This window comes from Cetorhinus maximus, chromosome 29, assembly GCF_964194155.1.
Source record: "Cetorhinus maximus chromosome 29, sCetMax3.hap1.1, whole genome shotgun sequence".
NCBI lineage: Eukaryota > Metazoa > Chordata > Chondrichthyes > Lamniformes > Cetorhinidae > Cetorhinus > Cetorhinus maximus.
In genome coordinates, this window is record NC_135907.1 from 25,445,172 (window position 1) to 25,463,549 (window position 18,378).

General features: G+C 45.9%; 1 protein-coding gene and 1 long non-coding RNA gene across 3 annotated transcripts in view; one reads left to right on the forward strand and one right to left on the reverse strand.

Moving 5' to 3' along the window:
- The window catches only part of LOC144669469 (uncharacterized), a 39,798-nt gene extending 34,534 nt beyond the window's left edge, over positions 1–5,264 (reverse strand). The window contains exon 1 of the long non-coding RNA XR_013573672.1: positions 5,196–5,264. This is a non-coding gene — a long non-coding RNA (uncharacterized LOC144669469). The remainder of the gene's footprint in view (positions 1–5,195) is intronic.
- Positions 5,078–18,378, forward strand: part of LOC144669468 (uncharacterized) — a 44,369-nt gene continuing 31,068 nt past the window's right edge. The window contains exons 1-2 of one of the 2 annotated variants that reach the window (XM_078531923.1): positions 5,078–5,249; positions 15,955–16,089. In XM_078531923.1, the coding sequence (XP_078388049.1) occupies positions 5,169–5,249; positions 15,955–16,089 (216 nt within the window). In that variant the 5' untranslated portion in view covers positions 5,078–5,168. Of the gene's footprint in view, positions 5,250–12,977; positions 13,250–15,954; positions 16,090–18,378 lie in introns of those variants that run through there. The other variant, XM_078531924.1, reaches the window with a different exon arrangement.

Here is an 18,378-nt window from a genome sequence, read left to right on the forward strand (position 1 = left end):
ACTGCAGATGAACTATTCCAAACTAGTCAACACCTTTAAAGCAGACGCATAGCTCATAGCGTCTGAACCGTGGGGTAAGTCACTCACTTGCTGTGTTTATTTTTGGTTCCAGCCAATTGAAACCCTCCACCTTTATTTCTCTTCCAGTGCGAAATTACAACTAACATTGGCTCAATGTTGGAAGATGGACAGTCACTTTTTTTTAAATTGAATTATTTATTGCATTTTGTTTGTAATTATTTTTTTTAAGAAGTTGAACACAGTGAATGACCTCACTCTGATGTTTAGACTGGAATTTTCCAGAACCCCCCCTCACTCACCGCAGCAGGTTCTCCCCTCGTTTCCCAAAAGCAGGTCCACCCCGCCCCCCCCAGCAGGTCCACCCCACCCTCCCAGCAGGTTCCCCCCCCTCCCCCCAAGCAGGTTCCCCCCCCTCCCCCCAAGCAGGTTCCCCCCCCTCCCCCCCCAAGCAGGTTCCCCCCCCTCCCCCCCCAAGCAGGTTCCCCCCCCTCCCCCCTCAAGCAGGTTCCCCCCCCCCCACCCCCAGCAGGTTCCCCCCCCCCCACCCCCAGCAGGTTCCCCCATGATACAGCGAGTGAGCCAGTGAAATCCCTGTTGAGATCAGTGGGACTGGAAGTTTTGGGCTGTGTCAGTAAAGCTGTTATAACAGAATCGCAGAGAGATCATGGCCAGAATTTGGAGCTCTGTGTTGGGCATGTGCCCGATCTGACCGAGCATGAAACAACGCGCGATGACATCAACGCGCAGTCGTGCGATGGTTCAGTTGGCGGACGTGTGCCGGACCCACCAGCTCACCCACCAACTATTTAAAGGCCTGTTAAGGCCATTATCTTATCAATTGACTAATTTTTCACTGCCTGTTCAATCTAAAGGTTGACGGGAATGGCGAAAAAGCCAAGCGGCCTTTGCATTTTTTTTTGGAAACCTGGTCCACGGTCAGAATGAAATTTCCAAAAGGAAATAATTTAAAAATAAGGTTTTTATTTTATTTTTAAAAACATGTCCCTGCACATGTGACAAAGTCACACGAGGGGATGTTTCATTACATTTTCTGCTCTTTATTATTTTTAAAAATATCTCTTCATCTGCCTGAGGCGGCTCCGTGCTTCAGGGAGATAATTCAGCTCTCGGGCGCCTGCCCCTGCCCGCACAGGCACCCTCCCCCCCCTGCCCACACAGGCACCCTCCCCCTGCCCACACAGGCACCCTCCCCCCCCTGCCCACACAGGCACCCTCCCCCCCTGCCCACACAGGCACCCTCCCCCCCCTGCCCACACAGGCACCCTCCCCCCCCTGCCCACACAGGCACCCTCCCCCCCTGCCCGCACAGGCACCCTGCCCCCCCTGCCCACACAGGCACCCTCCCCCCCCTGCCCGCACAGGCACCCTCCCCCCCCTGCCCACACAGACACCCTCCCCCCCCTGCCCACACAGGCACCCTCCCCCTGCCCACACAGGCACCCTCCCCACCCCTGCCCACACAGACACCCTCCCCCTGCCCACACAGGCACCCTCCCCCTGCCCACACAGGCACCCTCCCCCCCCTGCCCACACAGGCACCCTCCCCCTGCCCACACAGGCACCCTCCCCCCCCCTGCCCACACAGACACCCTCCCCCTGCCCACACAGGCACCCTCCCCCTGCCCACACAGGCACCCTCCCCCCCCTGCCCACACAGGCACCCTCCCCCCCCTGCCCGCACAGGCACCCTCCCCCCCCTGCCCGCACAGGCACCCTCCCCCTGCCCACACAGGCACCCTCCCCCTGCCCACACAGGCACCCTCCCCCCCCTGCCCGCACAGGCACCCTCCCCCCCCTGCCCGCACAGGCACCCTCCCCCCCCTGCCCGCACAGGCACCCTCCCCCCCCTGCCCGCACAGGCACCCTCCTCCCCCTGCCCACACAGACACCCTCCCCCTGCCCACACAGACACCCTCCCCCTGCCCGCACAGGCACCCTCCCCCTGCCCACACAGACACCCTGCCCCCCCTGCCCACACAGACACCCTCCCTCCCCTGCCCACACAGGCACCCTCCCCCCCCTGCCCACACAGGCACCCTCCCCCTGCCCACACAGGCACCCTCCCCCTGCCCACACAGGCACCCTCCCTCCCCCTGCCCACACAGACACCCTCCCCCTGCCCACACAGACACCCTCCCCCTGCCCACACAGGCACCCTCCCCCCCCTGCCCACACAGGCACCCTCCCTCCCCTGCCCACACAGGCAGTGCTCAGCACTGTCACTCGCCTATCACACTCAGCCCGCCAGTGTGAAATTGCGGTGTGATGTCGATTGCGGGCAGCGTTCAGCTTCCCCTGCCAAGATCACATGCCAAGGGAAAGATCCTGCCCCATGGATTTCCCTCTAACAAAAGGAGAAGCAATAATGATGTTCAGCCTGGGAAGTGAGGCAGTTTTACATGTGACACAGGTGTAAAAGTCTATAGTGCAGCGTGTGCTGGGTAACTGAGTGCTCAGTGGCTGAGATGTTGCTAGTTCTCATTTTCACACACGCTCCGGGCCCAGGGTTAGAGGAAACTTGTCTAAAAATGTTACGGAGGGGAGGGGGGCGCACACAGTGTGATTTGTCCCGGGCCCTGCAGCCCCCTAGGGATGTCCCTGGGTACAGGGCTTGGTATTGGGATCACTACTGTTTCTAATTTACATAAAGAGCTGGGTTTGGTAACTCAATGCAAAGTAGGCAGTAGATTCAGAGAAAGCAGCACAGAAATTACATCATTAGTTGCTTGGAATATGTAAATGGGAAGGAAAATAGAGAGGAAAATGAATGTAAAGGGAAGAACATTTATTTACAATTGCACTTTTCAGAATTTCCAAAGCACGTCAAGCCAAACACTTGAATCATTGTGTGCTCAACATGACAAAATAACCACAGGGACAGTGTGTGTACAAGGGCAGCAATGAGCAGCAAATTTGTTTTAATAATGTTTATTTGAGCAATATTGAGCAGCAAATAGCGAGAGTGTTTCTACTAAACTAAAGCTGACACCCAGGCAGATAAATGTAAAGTAGGGACATGAGCAGGAAAACAAAATGATACTTATAATATTCTCTAAATGACATTGAGAGGGTCAAGGCCAAGATAAAGACAGAAGAGATTGAGGAAGTTTAAGAGGTTCAAAGATCAACATGTCTGACAATGGCTGGATAAACTAAGTTAGGCCAAATGATTTTCTTATCTGTAACAACTTATGAAGGCTACAGCTGTGAACCTAGCAGTGTAGAAAAAACAGAAAATGCTGGAAAAACTCAACAGGTCTGACAGCATCTGTGGAGAGGAACACCGAGTTAATGTTTCAAGTCCTTATGACTCTTCTTCAGAGCTACAGAGAAGTAGCAGTGTACTCTGACTACTTGAGACCCTTTATATGGCTCAGTGGTTAACAATGCAGCACCTGATTGATACTGTGTCTTTGTTGTTGTTAAACTTAGTTGCTTAACTGGTGTAGACGTAAAGGTGTTACAGTTCAGAGCAGCTTCCTATTTATGAGCATCTTCCAACAACTCCCATAGGAATTTTGTGACTGGACATCAGGTTAACAGAATCAGTTGGCTGTGATGATACCTATGGTCAAATAGCTTGCCAACACTAATTTTCGAGGCATACACATCACACGTAGTCACTATGGGATGTTTTGGAGAGTAGCTGCACCCAGAGTCGGCACATTCAGAAAACAAGGGTAGGAAATGGGAGCAAATAAGCAAAGATTGGGATTGAGTGACTCAGGAAATTCCATATTGTTGGACCAGGCAGATAGCCAGACTACATTCTAGTAATGAAACATTCAACGCCCCCGTAGAGCATATAAAAGACATGGAACAGGACAGAATTAAAGCAGTAATAGCATCAGGATAGGATGTAAAGCAATGAGATGGCATGTGATATACTCGTTTCACATATCCATCATTTGATACTAAGCTGTGATCGTTCCTGCTTCTTACAGACAAAGAACCAGTTGTTGCAAAAACCACAATTCAACAAACTCAAAGACAAAGCAGATCCATGCGGGTCAGTGTAAGGGGCAGAGAGAGGACTTCACATCCAACCATTTATTTATTATTTCACTGCATTCAGAATTCTATAATACAAAATATGAAGATGGCAGGACAGGTGGAGAGAGCAGTTAATAAAGCAGACAGTATCCTGGGCTTTATTAATAGGGGCATAGAGTACACGAGCAAGGAGGCTGTGCTGAACTTGTATAGGACACTAGCTGAACCTCAGCTGGAGTATTGTGTACAGTTCTGGGCACCACGCTTTAGGAAGGATGTGAACACATTGAAGAGAGAGTGCAAAAAGATTCATGAGAAGGTTCCAGGGTTACGTAGATAGATTGGAGAAGTTGAAACTGTTCTCCTTGGGGGAGAGAAGGCTAAGAGGAAATTTGATAGAGGTGTTCAAGACCATGAGGGGGCTGGACAGGGTATTAAAGAGAAGCTGTTCCCATTGGTGAAAAGATCGAGGATGATCGAGAGGGCACAGATATAAAGTAATTGACAAAAGAAGCAAAGGTGATGATGAAAAAGTTTCCTGCAGTGAGTGGTTAAGGCTTGGAACGTGCTGCCTGAGAGTGTGGTAGTTCAGTCAAAGCGTTCAGAAGGAAATTAGACTGTTATGTGAAAAGGACAATGTGCAGAGTTATGGGGTGAAGGCAGGAGAATGGCCCTGAGTGAATTGCCCAGAGAGTTAGTGCAGATACAATGGGCCGAATGGCTTCCTTTTGCCCTGTAACTATTCTGTAATCTGAAAATATTTATGCCACCAACTTTAATTCTATTAAATCAGATCCTGCACCAATTAAAAACAATGCTCTTCCAGAAACATCCATAAGGAATTCTTGTCTTTATAACACAAGCTAACAGTGACTGAAACTACTGCAGAGTGTACCTCATAACCGGGGAGGTTAGATTAAAGAGCTGTGTGTGTGTGTGTGTGTGACTTGCTGAAATACATTACCCTGCGCCTACCTGCACATCCTGACACATGGAAAAGAACCCAGGGAAGTTTGGGAAGTGTTTCTGTTGTTTGAGCTGTGACAAGGGAAGATCCCATCACATTGGCGGGTCAGGTTCCGCTGAGTCAGCTCCCCGCCCGCCTCAATAACACTTTATAAACCCTCTTCAGAATGAGAATGAAACAAAATGTTACCTACAAATCACAAAGACTTGGCGAGTTCCAGATCTCGGATGCTGGTCAATCCCTTGAGGTTTTGTTTTTGGTTCCTTTTCCTAAATGAAAATCAGATGAATTGTGAGTAAACAGAAAATACATTGATTATTTATTTAACCAGTAACTCTCAGCTTTGAAGTTCCGGACAGACAGAGACAGGGAGAGGGAGAGGGAGAATCTGAGATTTATTTCTAAATGCGGAAGTTGGGGAACAAACATGTCAGAAATGATCGCGATCCCGAGCCTCCCAGACTCTGTCTTTGTCTTTAGGAAAAAGCAGCAACTGCGGCTGAAGAAAGTTTAACCAAAACCCCAAACTTACCCTGAGCAGAGGGAGAGAGCTGGACTCGGGAGCGGCTTCCAGCTGCCCTCACTGGGGCTGGGGGCTGGGGGTCTGGGGTCTGGGTGTCTGGGTGTCTGGGGAGGGAGTCTGGGTGTCTGGGGTCTGGGGCTTTCTTCCCAGACGGGATTGTAGGGGATGGGGAGTATATTTTGGAAGCTGGGCTGGTGACAGGTTCAGGAAGAATCTGAGGAATGAGGATGAGTCAGTGGGAGAGGGAGGGAGGGAGGGAGGAGCCGGCAGCTCCCGGGCTTCCCGGGGGGAGTCTCGCTTCCCAATTCATCCAAAACCCCGACCAAATCCCACAGCAGAACTGGACCGACCTCCTGCTCAGCGTCCCGGAGTTTAACTGTCGCTCACTGAGTGGGAATAACACCCAAAAAAAAATATATATATATATATGCTCTAATTTCTCCTTCACTGCGGAAACTTCGGCGTTGGGTTTACAGGTTGATCCGAAGGAAATACTTGCATTTATATAGCGCCTTTCGAGACCACTGCACCTCAAAGCCTTTAACTACCTTTAACAAAGTAGTTTTGAAGCGTGCTCATTGTTGCCATTTGGGAAATAGAGAGAATAATAGTTTACTTTCCATTCTTCTTTCATTATCACAGACAAATTCTCTCCCCAAGGCCCCTGACTGTGCCTCAGGACCAGGTTCTGTGTTCAGCCCAGGGTCCACTCGTCACGTGTGAGGCCATTCAGGCTGTTTGAAAAAAAACACACATTTCATCCATTTCTACTGACCCAGTCAGTCAACCTTTGTAAACCAGCACTCCCTAAATGAGGGAAATATTTATCCTGGGCCACTAACACTATCAATAACCCCTCCCATTCCTGCCTCACCTCAAACATGAAACATGATCACTAGGGCCCAGGAACCAAACCCATGCTCCACAAACTCTAAACAAGGGTCATACCTACTCGAAACGTTAACTCAGTCTCTCTCTCTCTCTCTCCACAGACGCTGTCAGACCTGCTGAGATTTTCCAGCAATTTTTGTTTCTGTTTTAGATTTACAGCATCTGCAGTATTTTGCTTTTACCTATACTCCACAGGACTGACTAGGGTCCCACACTCATCATGAATTTTTAACAAGGGAGCAGGGATAAAATTGTGTCAGACCCTGGTCAGGTCAGGTTTGGGATACTGTGCACAGTTCTGATCTCCTTACTATTAAAAGGATCTGGAAGATTTGGAGAGAGTGTAAAATGCACATGGACTGCAGGGGTTCGAGAAGGAAGCTCACCACCACCTTCCCAAGGGCAACTAGGGATGGGCAATAAATGCTGGGCCCAGCCAGCGACACCCACATCCCGTGAATAAGTAAAAAAGACTTTTACAAGGATGGCCCTAGAGTGAAAACATTACAGGGTTCGGGGAAAGATACAAGTTGGGCCAATTTTCTTTGGAAAAGAAAAGACTTAGGGCAGAATTTTGCCGTTGGCGAGAAGGGGGCGGGGCCTGCTCACCGACGCATAAAATGACGCGGGATAACATTGGGCAGAACCCCTGATGTCATCCCACCCCATTTAAATTTTCAGGAAGCAAAATCAGCTGTGGGCCCGCTGACCTGTCACTGGCCAATTGACGCCATTTACGGGATCATTTATACAATTAAGGGACCTGCCCGTCCGACCTTAAGGTTGGCTGGTCGGCCAGGAGCCCCAGCGGCAAATAGAAAAAACATGAAACCTCATCCAGCGGCGGGATGAGGTTTCATGCAGGGTTTTAATAAGTTTAATAAAGTTTTACAGTAATTTATGAACATGTCCCATCTCATGTGACATTGTCACATGAGGGGGACATGTTAGGGAATTTTTTTTTCTTATTTTTAATCTTTTTCAAAGTGTCAGTGATCTCCCTGAGGCTGCACTTAGCCTCAGGGAGATGTGCGGTCTATCGTGCGCATGCGTGAAAGAGCACACTCTCGCTTTTAGGGAATCCCCCCCACCCGCACAGGAAGCGCATAGTGCTTCCCACCGGATGTCACGCTGGGCGGGCCTTAATTGGCCAGCCCACGTAAAATGGCGTTGGGGCCCGCTTCTCTGGCGGGGATTGTCTCCCTGCCCGCTGGAGATTGGGTCGGGCCCACCCACCCGACAGGCAGAAAAGTCTGCCCTTGGAGAAGATCTGGCAGGAGTGTTTTTAATTCTGAATGGGTTAGACCGGATAGATGTGGAGAGAAAGTTCTGGATTCTCCCACAAGTGAAAAACAAGGGTCCATAATGCGTAAGATAGTTTACAAATAAATCCAATATGATATAAGTCCTTGCTCAGAGTGGTTACAATTTGTGACTTGCTACCACAGGAAATGGTTGAGGCAAATAGGTGAGATGCTTTTAAAACAAAAAGAGTATAAGAGAGAAATGGAACTAGAAAGATACACTAAAAGGATGGGATGGAATGGAAGGAAGCTCATGTGGGGTATAAACATCAGCAACATCTCTTTGAGTTGAGCGGTCTTTTCCAGTACTGTACGTAATTTACATAAAAAATACACTTTCCCTGACAATCCCAGAAGCTGAGAGATAATCATGTCCCCTCAGTTGCTAAGACAGCAGGCTGATTCCTGAGCTGAAAAACAGTCTGTCCTGTAAAAACACTACAAACCTTTATAGGAGATGTTACAATGCTGAAATATGTAAAATAGTAATAGGAAATATCTTTGTTACTTTTCAAGACTTTACATTTCTTTTAAAGCAACTAGGAAACATATGGAAATGTGACGCTGCCTTCCTATTTCAGCAAACTGATCTCTGAATAAAACAGAAACAAAAATACCTGGAAAAACTCAGCAGGTCTGACAGGATCTGCGGAGAGGAACACAGTTAACGTTTCGAGTCCGAATGACTTCCTGATGAAGAATGATACGGACTCGAAACATTAACTGTGTTCCTCTCTGCAGATGCTGTCAGACCTGCTGAGATTTTCCAGGTATTTTTGTTTTTGTTTTGGATTTCCAGCATCCGCAGTTTTTTGCTTCTATTTGAATAAAATAGTATGTTGAAAATGCAAAAGAATTTTATTGTGAAAATTGTGCAACACTATTTAAATAATCCTTAAAGAATGTGAGAAAAGAGCCCTTTATTCAGCTTCAGGTGCAATTGAACAAAGTAATTTGTCAAAGGCGGGGAGTTGGGGGGAAGATAATCGAAATGGAGCTAAATAAGGAGGTTAAATATTGGGAGGGAAGCAAGAGAGAGATGGACAGATTGAGATGAAATTACCAAATAAGCTAAAAAAAAATAAATGGAGAGGAAAGACAAGGTAATGACAAGAATAAAGGATAGAAAAGAATAATAAGTAAGGAAATTAATAAAAATTTCAGGAGAATGCCAGTTGAGTGAGAGAATTGAAAGGAAGGAGCAGGAATATATACAGCAACTCGATAACTGCAGCAGCTGTACTGCAGGGCAGGCCTTGAGTTTAGGTTTCACAGATACTGTTTCATTCTCTCTCCTTGGCAACTGGCTGGGCCTGAAGTGAACTGTTTGCAACCTTGGCATCATATCTGACCCCGAGATGAGCTCTGATCTCATATCCACCATTACTTAGATTGCCTCTGTATTATTGCCTGATTCTGCCCTTTTCGTAGCTCGTCAGTGACTGAAACCCTCATCCATGCCATTGTCACCCCTAGACTTAAGTATTCCAACATGCTCCTGGTTGACCTCCGACATTCTAACTTCTGTAAACTTCAGCTCATCCAAAACTCTGCTGTCTGTGTCCTTACCCACACCAAGTCTTATTCACCTAACATCCCTATTCTCGTTGACCTGCTTTATATCTTGATTTTAAAATTCTCATCCTTGTTTTCAAATCCCACGGCCTCACCCCTCCCTATCTCTGTAATCTCCTCTAGCCCCACACAAGTATCTGAGATATCTGTGCCCCAGTTATATGTCCTGCCATTGGTGGCCTTGTCTTCAACTGCCAATGCCTGAAGCTCTGTAATTCATCCCTAAACCTCTTCACCTCTCTACCTTTCTTTCCCCCTTTAAGACACTCCTTAATATCTACCTCTTTGACCATGTTTTTAATCATCTGCCCTAATAGCTCTCTACATAGCTGAGTGTTATTGACGCTATATAAATATATGGTGTTGCTGTCACCCACTCTCACCCACATGGAGTGCCTGAGCTCAGTCACATTTCACCCAGACCATAGATGGGAGCAGCTGGTGGAAGTCAAAACATGAAGAATGTGGATTGGAATAAGTGAGAGAAGGAGCCAGGTAAATGTGTACTGTTCCAAATATGTGACTGAACATGTAACATGTGAGGCCCAAGCCTCACAGACTCCACACGCTTCCCTGCTGCATCTTTAGGGAACAATCTGAGTCAACTTTTGGCACAGATATCTCTGTAACTTACAATCAATATCTTAAGTGTCCTCTAATGTTTTTTTATCTGTTCATGGGATGTGGACATCACTGGAAACCAGCATTTATTGCTCATCCCTAATTGCCCTTGAGAATCGAGTGGCTCAACATCAGGACAGATCTGAAGAAGGGTCAATACTGACTCAAAGTGTCAACTCTGTTCCTCTCTCCACAGATGCTGTCAGACCTGCTGAGTTTTTCCAGAATGTGGAACCCAAGGGGTTTTTACAACAATTGTAACAATGTTTTCATGGGGCAGGGTTTTGCCCTTAGTGGGGGTGTTCGGAGGGAGTGGGCAGGAGCGGTCGGGAAGCCGACTGCTGCCCGCAATCGGCTCTGCATTGCGATTTCACGTGGATGGGCCAATTAAGACCCGCCTTGCGTGGATCGCGAGCGGCAGCACTGAGCACTACCTGTGTGGGCGGGGGGAGAGGGAGAGCCGGGTCCACGCAGTTCACACACGAAAGAGCACTTCAATCTCCCTGAGGCACGGAGCTGCCTTCACTTAAAAAATTAATAAAGACAGTAAAAATATAATAAAACATGTCCCCTCACGTGACTCTGCCACATGAGATAGCTGAAGAGATAGTGGAGGCATTAGTGGTGATCTTTCAGGAATCACTGGAGTCAGGGAGGGTCCCAGAGGACTGGAAAATCACTAATGTAACCCCCCTGTTTAAGAAGGGAGTGAGGCAAAAGATGGGAAATTACAGGCCGATTAGCCTGACCTTGGTCGTTGGTAAGATTTTAGAGTCCATTATTAAGGATGAGATTTCAGAATACTTGGAAGTGCATGGTAAAATTGGGCAAAGTCAGCATGGTTTCATCAAGGGGAGGTCATGCCTGATAAATCTGTTAGAATACTTTGAGGAGGTAACGAGTAGGTTAGACAAAGGAGAGCCAATGGATGTTATCTACTTGGACTTCCAGAAGGCCTTTGACAAGGTGCCGCACAGCAGGCTGCTCAGCAAGATAAGAGCCCATGGTGTTAGAGGCAAGGTAATAGCATGGATGGAAGATTAGCTGTCTGGCAGGAGGCAGAGAGTGGGGATAAGGGGGTCCTTCTAAGGATGGCGGCTGGTGACTAGTGGAGTTCTGCAGGAGTCAGTGTTGGGACCTCAAATTTTCACTTTATACATTAATGATCTAGATGAAGGAACTGAGGGCACCCTGGCTAAGTTTGTAGATGATACAAAGATAGGTGGAGGGACAGGTAGTATTGAGGAGGCGGGGAGGCTGCAGTAGGATTTGGACAGGTTAGGAGAATGGGCAAAGAAGTGGCAGATGGAATACAACGTGGGGAAGTGTGAGGTCATGCACTTTGGTAGGAAGAATAGAGGCATAGACTATTTTCTAAATGGGGAGAGAATTCAGAAATCTGGAGTGCAAAGGGACTTGGGAGTCCTAGTCCAGGATTCTCTTAAGGTTAACTTGCAGGTTGAGTCGGTAGTTAGGAAGGCAAATGTAATGTTGGCATTTATTTCGAAAGGACTAGAATATAAAAGCAGGGATGTGCTGCTGAGGCTTTATAAGGCTCTGGTCAGACCACATTTAGAATATTGTGAGCAATTTTGGGCCCCGTATCTCAGGAAGGATGTTCTGGCCCTGGAGAGGGTCCAGAAGAGGTTCACGAGAATGATCCCAGGAATGAAAGGCTTAACATATGAGGAACGTTTGAGGACTCTGGGTCTATACTCGATGGAGTTTAGAAGGATGAGGGGGGATCTGATTGAAACTTACAGAATACTGAAAGGCCTGGATAGAGTAGACGTGGGGAAGATGTTTCCATTAGTAGGAGAGACTAGGACCCGAGGGCACAGCCTCAGAGTAAAGGGAAGACCTTTTAGAACAGAGATGAGGAGAACCTTCTTTAGCCAGAGAGTGGTGAATCTATGGAATTCATTGCCACAGAAGGCTGTGGAGGCCAGGTGATTGAGTGTATTTAAGACGGAGATAGATAGGTTCTTGATTGGTAAGGGGATCAAAGGTTACGGGGAGAAGGCGGGAGAATGGGGTTGAGAAACTTATCAGCCATGATTGAATGGTGGAGCAGACTCGATGGGCCGAATGGCCTAATTTCTGTTCCTATGTCTTATGGTCTTATGAGCTGGAATATGTTTTTAGTTCCAAAATAAAGTTTTTACTTAATGTTTATTTGCTTTGGGAAATCTCATTCCACTTGTGGATGTAAAGGCCACTTGGCCTTTTCGCCTGCTGCCAATTGTAAGGTTGGACGGGCAGCGTTAATCCAATTTTAATTAGCCTGTTAATGCTTTAATAGGTCTTTTGGAGTTGGCTGCATGCCCGCTGAATGAAATATCACACGAGTGCGTGATGACATCGGGACACACGCCCGACATCATCGTGCGTCAGTTTATACTCGGGCATATCTGGTGGCACTGAGCGCAAAATTCTGCCCATGGTCATCATTAATTTTAATTCCAGATTCTTTATTGAATTCAAATTGCACCATCTGCCCAAGGTGACACTTGACCCCGGGTCTCAGGAGGACTCTTTTGGGTATCTGGGTTACTAGTCCACTGACAATACCACTCTGCCACCACAATTCCCTGTGCAAGTAGTTAACACTATTTCCCAATGGTCCGCTGTTTATTATGGGATCTGCTTATGTAAACTTGTCGGGCGGGATTTTCCTGTCCTCATGCTGTACTTTAGGCGTTGCCTCAGTTTTAGTGTCTCCTCAGTTTCATGACCAGCTTCACTGGCCAATTGCTAGTTTGGTCAACGTTATAAAGGCAGAATCCAGGTCTGGATTTTACAGCTGTGAATTCTGCTCCTATTATCCACCTCTCTCTCTCTCTCACTTTCACTTGGCCTCCATCCTCTAATGTGCAACATGGATCGATTAATTTCCACTCTTAATAAATACCTAATATCCTTTACCCTGCAATCGAAATTCCTGCAAACTGAAACTAAATGTAGACAATGGATGATGGGGGACTTGGGCAGTCAGATCAATTAGTCTCCTCTTACATGATTTGCTGTTTGATCCCTTTGTGTGTATGGTTGTTGCTAAGAGACCTGTCTGACCTTCCTCTGTCACGTCAAAGCTGCCCTGAGGTGGAAGGGGAGATGAGCAGAGAGAGGGGACGGGCTGAAGCAGCAACTTGTGATTCTGGAACCCAGACCAAGGTGCATCATTCAAACCCGGAGAAACGGCACGCCAAGTGTTGAAGGAGACAGACACCTCGTGTACCTCCTGGTAACTCTTTTGCTGGACCAGGAATGATGCTGTTTTTGGCTCTATTTCTCTGCCTGCCCTTCTTCGCCACAGCCGCTCCTGCTGCCTTGGTAAGTGAAGGAGCTGCAGGGGGAATGAAGGTTTCTTCACGGAGAAGACAGCGGGAAGAAATAGGTGAGCCGGAGAGGTTTCAATCAACCTACCGTTTGTGTGAAATAGATATATTAATAGTCGTGTAGAAACAGCACTGCACAGGTTAAGAGTTACTGGAGTGCTGTGTTGCAGGATGGAAGGAAGATGAAGATGAAGATGAAGCAGCTGGGGTTGTAATGTCTCCTCTGGATTGTCATTTACATCGAAAGCAACTATATCTATATCCGGAGTGAAATTACAATGAAAACTTCAACAGACAGCAGAGTGACTTAGATAACATTTGAAAGGGGGACTGACTCAGTCTATACCATAAATAATACTTTTAATGTTGGAAACAAATACCTTGAAATGAAACAAAACCCTGGAAAACAGCAAATAGTTTCTGGTTTTGGTCACTGTGGTTAATGTTTGCAAGGATTGCTAGAATAGTACATCCTAAAATAGCACTGTTTCTATGTTAGGTGTGTTTTGCTTTAATTTGAATTTAATTTAAATACTCTTGACTGATCCATTTTTATTTTGTTTTACAGATAGAGGGAAAGGAGGGCACCATGTCCACTGAGAGGGCTCCTGTAGTTGGTTATCAGCCTTGTTGGAATCGTTTTATTACCGCAAGCCTTGAATGCACCAACAAGTGGTCATTTTTCAGTTAAATCTAAACTGTCGACAACAAAATCCATTTCATGACCTCGCAGTAGCTGCCCCCAGTGTCACAGCAACTTCCTCGTGACATCATAAAGGAGCTGAGCTGTCCTGACCACCTCGATCACTGCTCTTACCGTTCAATACTTACAAAAAACCAAACCTGTTAATCACAATGAGGGTGGACAAAGATCAGCATTCCCAGTTTATCGTAACATCACCAGTAGAATATATAGCCCACTCATTTAAAAGTCTATTTCCTGTCATATGAGTGAGCTGCCTAAGAGGCAGAAAGCAGAGAATAGACTGAATAGCTGTTCATCAGATTGGAGGGCCATTAAGAATGGTGTCCCCAGGATTTGGTATTAGGGTCACAGCTATTTTTGGTATATATGTTAACGAGCTTGTGTATACAGGGCATCATTTTAAAATCTGCAGCTGAATGAAACTTGGAAGTGTAGAAAATAATCAGAAAGAGATTTAGTAGAATTGTAACAGGGACATGGTCAAGTTGAGGGAATAGAGAACTTGGGCTTACTCTTCATAGAGTAGAGAAAATTAAAGGGAGATTTAATACAGAAGTTCAAAATTCTGAAAGGTTTTGATAAGAATAAATAAAGAGAAAGTGTTTCCACTGGCAGGAAAGTTGGTAACACAGGTTAAAGTTAAATGCGAAAAGAACTAGAAGGGATAAGAGATTTTGTTTCTTCAGTGAGTTACGATGATCTGAAATGTGCTACCTGAAAGAGTAGTAGAAGCAAATTCAATAGTCATATTCAAAAGAGAATTGGATAAATACTTGATGTGGAAACATTTGGAGAGCTGTGAGGAAAGAGCAGGAGAGTGGGACTAATTGAGTATTGTTTACATAGAGCTGGCACAGACAGGATGGGCCAAATTGCCTCATCCTGTACAGTATGAGGCTATGAAGTTTGAGCAATTTTTGTTGGTTATCAGAAATCTTAGGTGCAATCACTGTGTGGTTTAATTTTGGTCTAATTGAAGTCCCGTAAAACATACCTGTGGCACTTTTCAACAACAGAGTCCATTTTTAAAATTTGGATTTTAAAAAATGTAGGTTGCTATGGTGCTATTGTACGTGCATGATGTGATCACCTACCTACCTGAGCCTAAATATTAATGACTAATGTCAGGGCATAGTTATTTAAAGAATGATTATAATCTACATTTAACACTTATAGGGGATTTTACCTTTAGGCCATGTCCCAAAATCATAATCCCATTCCTTACAAGTAGAGCAAACTATTGCTCTCTTCAAACAGAATCTGAAGGAGAGAGAAAGAGATGGCCTTTAGCTCTCTCATATAACTGTAGTTTGGAAATCTCACCGTTAAATGATAGCCAGCCTGGGTCTGACCTGCTATATTTTCTTGTCTGGGTCCCTCTATATAGAATTCATCTGGTTTTATTTCCTGGATCACAATATAACAGTAAAAAGCTCAATTTGAAATGTTACAGCCCTGAGGATGCAGAATGTTAAAAAAACTAGTCAAAGATGAGTTTTTATTGATTTTCAGTTCCCTATTTAAGTGTAAAGGTAATTGTGACAGGACATTGCGTGGGGAGTGGATGCAGCAGAGAGACTCTATGCCACTCAGCTCCAATCTTAGTCATGTTACTAAGGGAGGATGCTGACTGGAGACTTCCTGAAAGGGAAGGGGCATTACTGGGATACAAATCCTAGACTGGTTGATCAGGAGTGGACTGTCTACATGCCCATTAGTTGTGTAGCTCAGAAACACTACCCAAAACAAAATGGGGAAAATAAAGTAAGTTTATCCAATTTGCATGTTTAAGAATCTGCATATTTATTTAAAATAAAAACTTTGCTGCTTCCTACTTTTAATAAGATGGGTCCTCTTTGCATTTGGCTTTAGATTTTAAGGATTCACCAAGTACTCTCCATCATCTTTAATTATTCATATTACGTTTGCAGTTATCACAAACAATAAATACAATTCAATTCTAATCTTTGTGTGAATATTGTGTAACATTTCAGGAGGCTAAAAGTGACTCAGACGGGTTTGTAAAAGTGGTTGACTTTGACAGTCTGCCCTTAAATTATCATGATGAGGAGAATGAAGAAGAACTGGTTGGAGACAAAATCTTCCACAAATATGAAAAAATTGACAAGGTAAGTGAAGATCATGTTGATGCAATGGTTGGCAGATTAAACAAAATGTGGACGGTTGTGTTAGGAATTGTAAGTTTTACACTGGTTCATTATACAATGGGCGGAATTTTCCGGTCCCGCTAGTCAATGGGCTTTTGAATGGCCGCCGCATTTTCCAACCCCACCCCCACTGCGACGGGTCTGTAAAATTCCGCCAGATGTGTGATTTGTGATCAGTAGCCAGGCTCTGCCTGATGTGAAAGTACAACAGTCTTCATATCGGGCAAATCAAAAGTTTTATTGGAGCTTTTAATTTCTAGAATAGGAATGAAGGTGAAAAATTGGACCGAGAAATGGATGAGAAAATATTTCTCACTATGACAGTGGAATTTGAAATAGGATGAATGTGATTGCTATCTGTTTTGGGTCTCCTGTTTACAGATATCACACACAATCTGGGAGGAACTTACTACATATTTGCAAACCTGCTCAAATATGATGCCAGATGCTGGTCACCACACTTTGGGAAGGATGTGAGGGCGCTTGACAGGGTGCAGAGGGGATTTACCAGATTGGTTCCAGGGATGAGGGATTTTAGCTGCAATGTTAGGTTGTCTGTTCTCCTTGGAGCAAAGGAGATTGCAGGGAGATATGATAGAGGTGTACAAAATGATGACAGGTTTGGATTAGATTGATAAAGAAAACGCCTCAGCAGCTGATGGTACAAAGACTAGGGGAGACCGATGTAAAGTTTTGGGCAGGTGGTAGAGGGGGCATGAGGAAGAACGTTTTTTACACAGTGGGTGGTAATGACCTGGAACTTGCTGCCCAGGAGGGTGATTGAAGTGGGGAAGATCAATGATTTCAAAAGGACATAAACTTGCAGGGCTATGGGGATAGAGTGGGGGAATGGAACTAACTGGATGGGTTTACAGAGAACCAGCATAGACTCGCTGGGCTGAATGACCTCCTTCTGTGCCCTAATGACTGTATGGGCTGAATTTCCCCCCTGTCGGGGGTGTTGTGCTGGGGTGGGCAGGAGCGAGTGTGAACCTGATCGATGCCCCTGATCGGGGGTGCGCTGCTGTATTACATGGGCGGGCAGATGCCCTGAGTCCGGGCCTCAGGGAGACTTGTTTAAGGTTCAAACATTTAAATAAAGAATTGAAAATATTTTAAGACATGTCCCCTCATGTGACAGTATCACATGAGCTGGGACATGTCAAGGAACATTAATTGAAAATGGTTATTTAATTTATAAACGCTTCATGAAGCCTCATCCCGCCCGTGGATGAGGTTCTATGAGAAATGCGAAGGCCGCCTGGGGCTCTTTGCCCCCCCCCGTCAGCCTTAAGGTTAGACGGGCAGCTTATTTAATTGATTTAATTAGTTTCAAACAAGCCTTAATCGGCCTTTGACAGTTTGGCGGGTGCACAGCCAACTCGACTGTACACCTGCTGAACTGAAAAACATGCGTGGTGATGTCGGGATTGTCTGTCCAACATCACTGCGCATCATTTCATGTCTCGGCGAGTGGGCTCCGCCCCCACTCATCGACTGGAAAATTCTCCCCTATGTCTAGTGTAAGAGAGGTGTAGACAAATCAAGATCGCTCCCTGTTAATGATTGGCAGATGGAATGTGGAGAGTGTCCTGTACATTTGTGCAGGACATATAAAACGTGTATGTAGTTATTTGTCACTAGTTTTAAAATGGGCAGTTACTTGTAGGATTGAGTGGATGACATAAGGGAGGCTTTTCTCTTTACAAACCCAGAAGAATGATTCCCTGGAAGGGTAGATATAACGGGACCTGCATCTGCTAAAGCATCTGGCCCAGGGTCATCATGCAAAAGAAGTGAGAACTGGCATTACTGATTGTTCCCGGTGATTTTCTGGTGTATCCAGCTGTGCTCCCGGTTCCTGGTGTTGGGAATGTTCTGGCTGCTGCTTAATGCTAACAGATAGACTTCCCAAATGTCTCCAGATCCTGCTGCTGACTGTAAAGAGCTTACCTTCAGCAAAGCTCTACTCCAAGGTGCAACTGGACACCCACAAACCCACCCCCTTGCAGTTTGTGGACGATTCTGACATGAGCATCCTCACCAGACGACCTCTCATTGTTCACAAGTAGCCTGGCATTTGGAACATAGTTGTGACTTTCAGCTACCAAACCTTATCTGTGTTTGATTCTCACTTGTTGTTTAAAATCTGAAAGCGTGTTCACTCTGGGGAACTCTCTAAATAATCAAATGGTGAATTCAGTTAGAAGTTTAATTGCTGTCGCTGAGGGAAGGTTTTGTAGTTTGGTG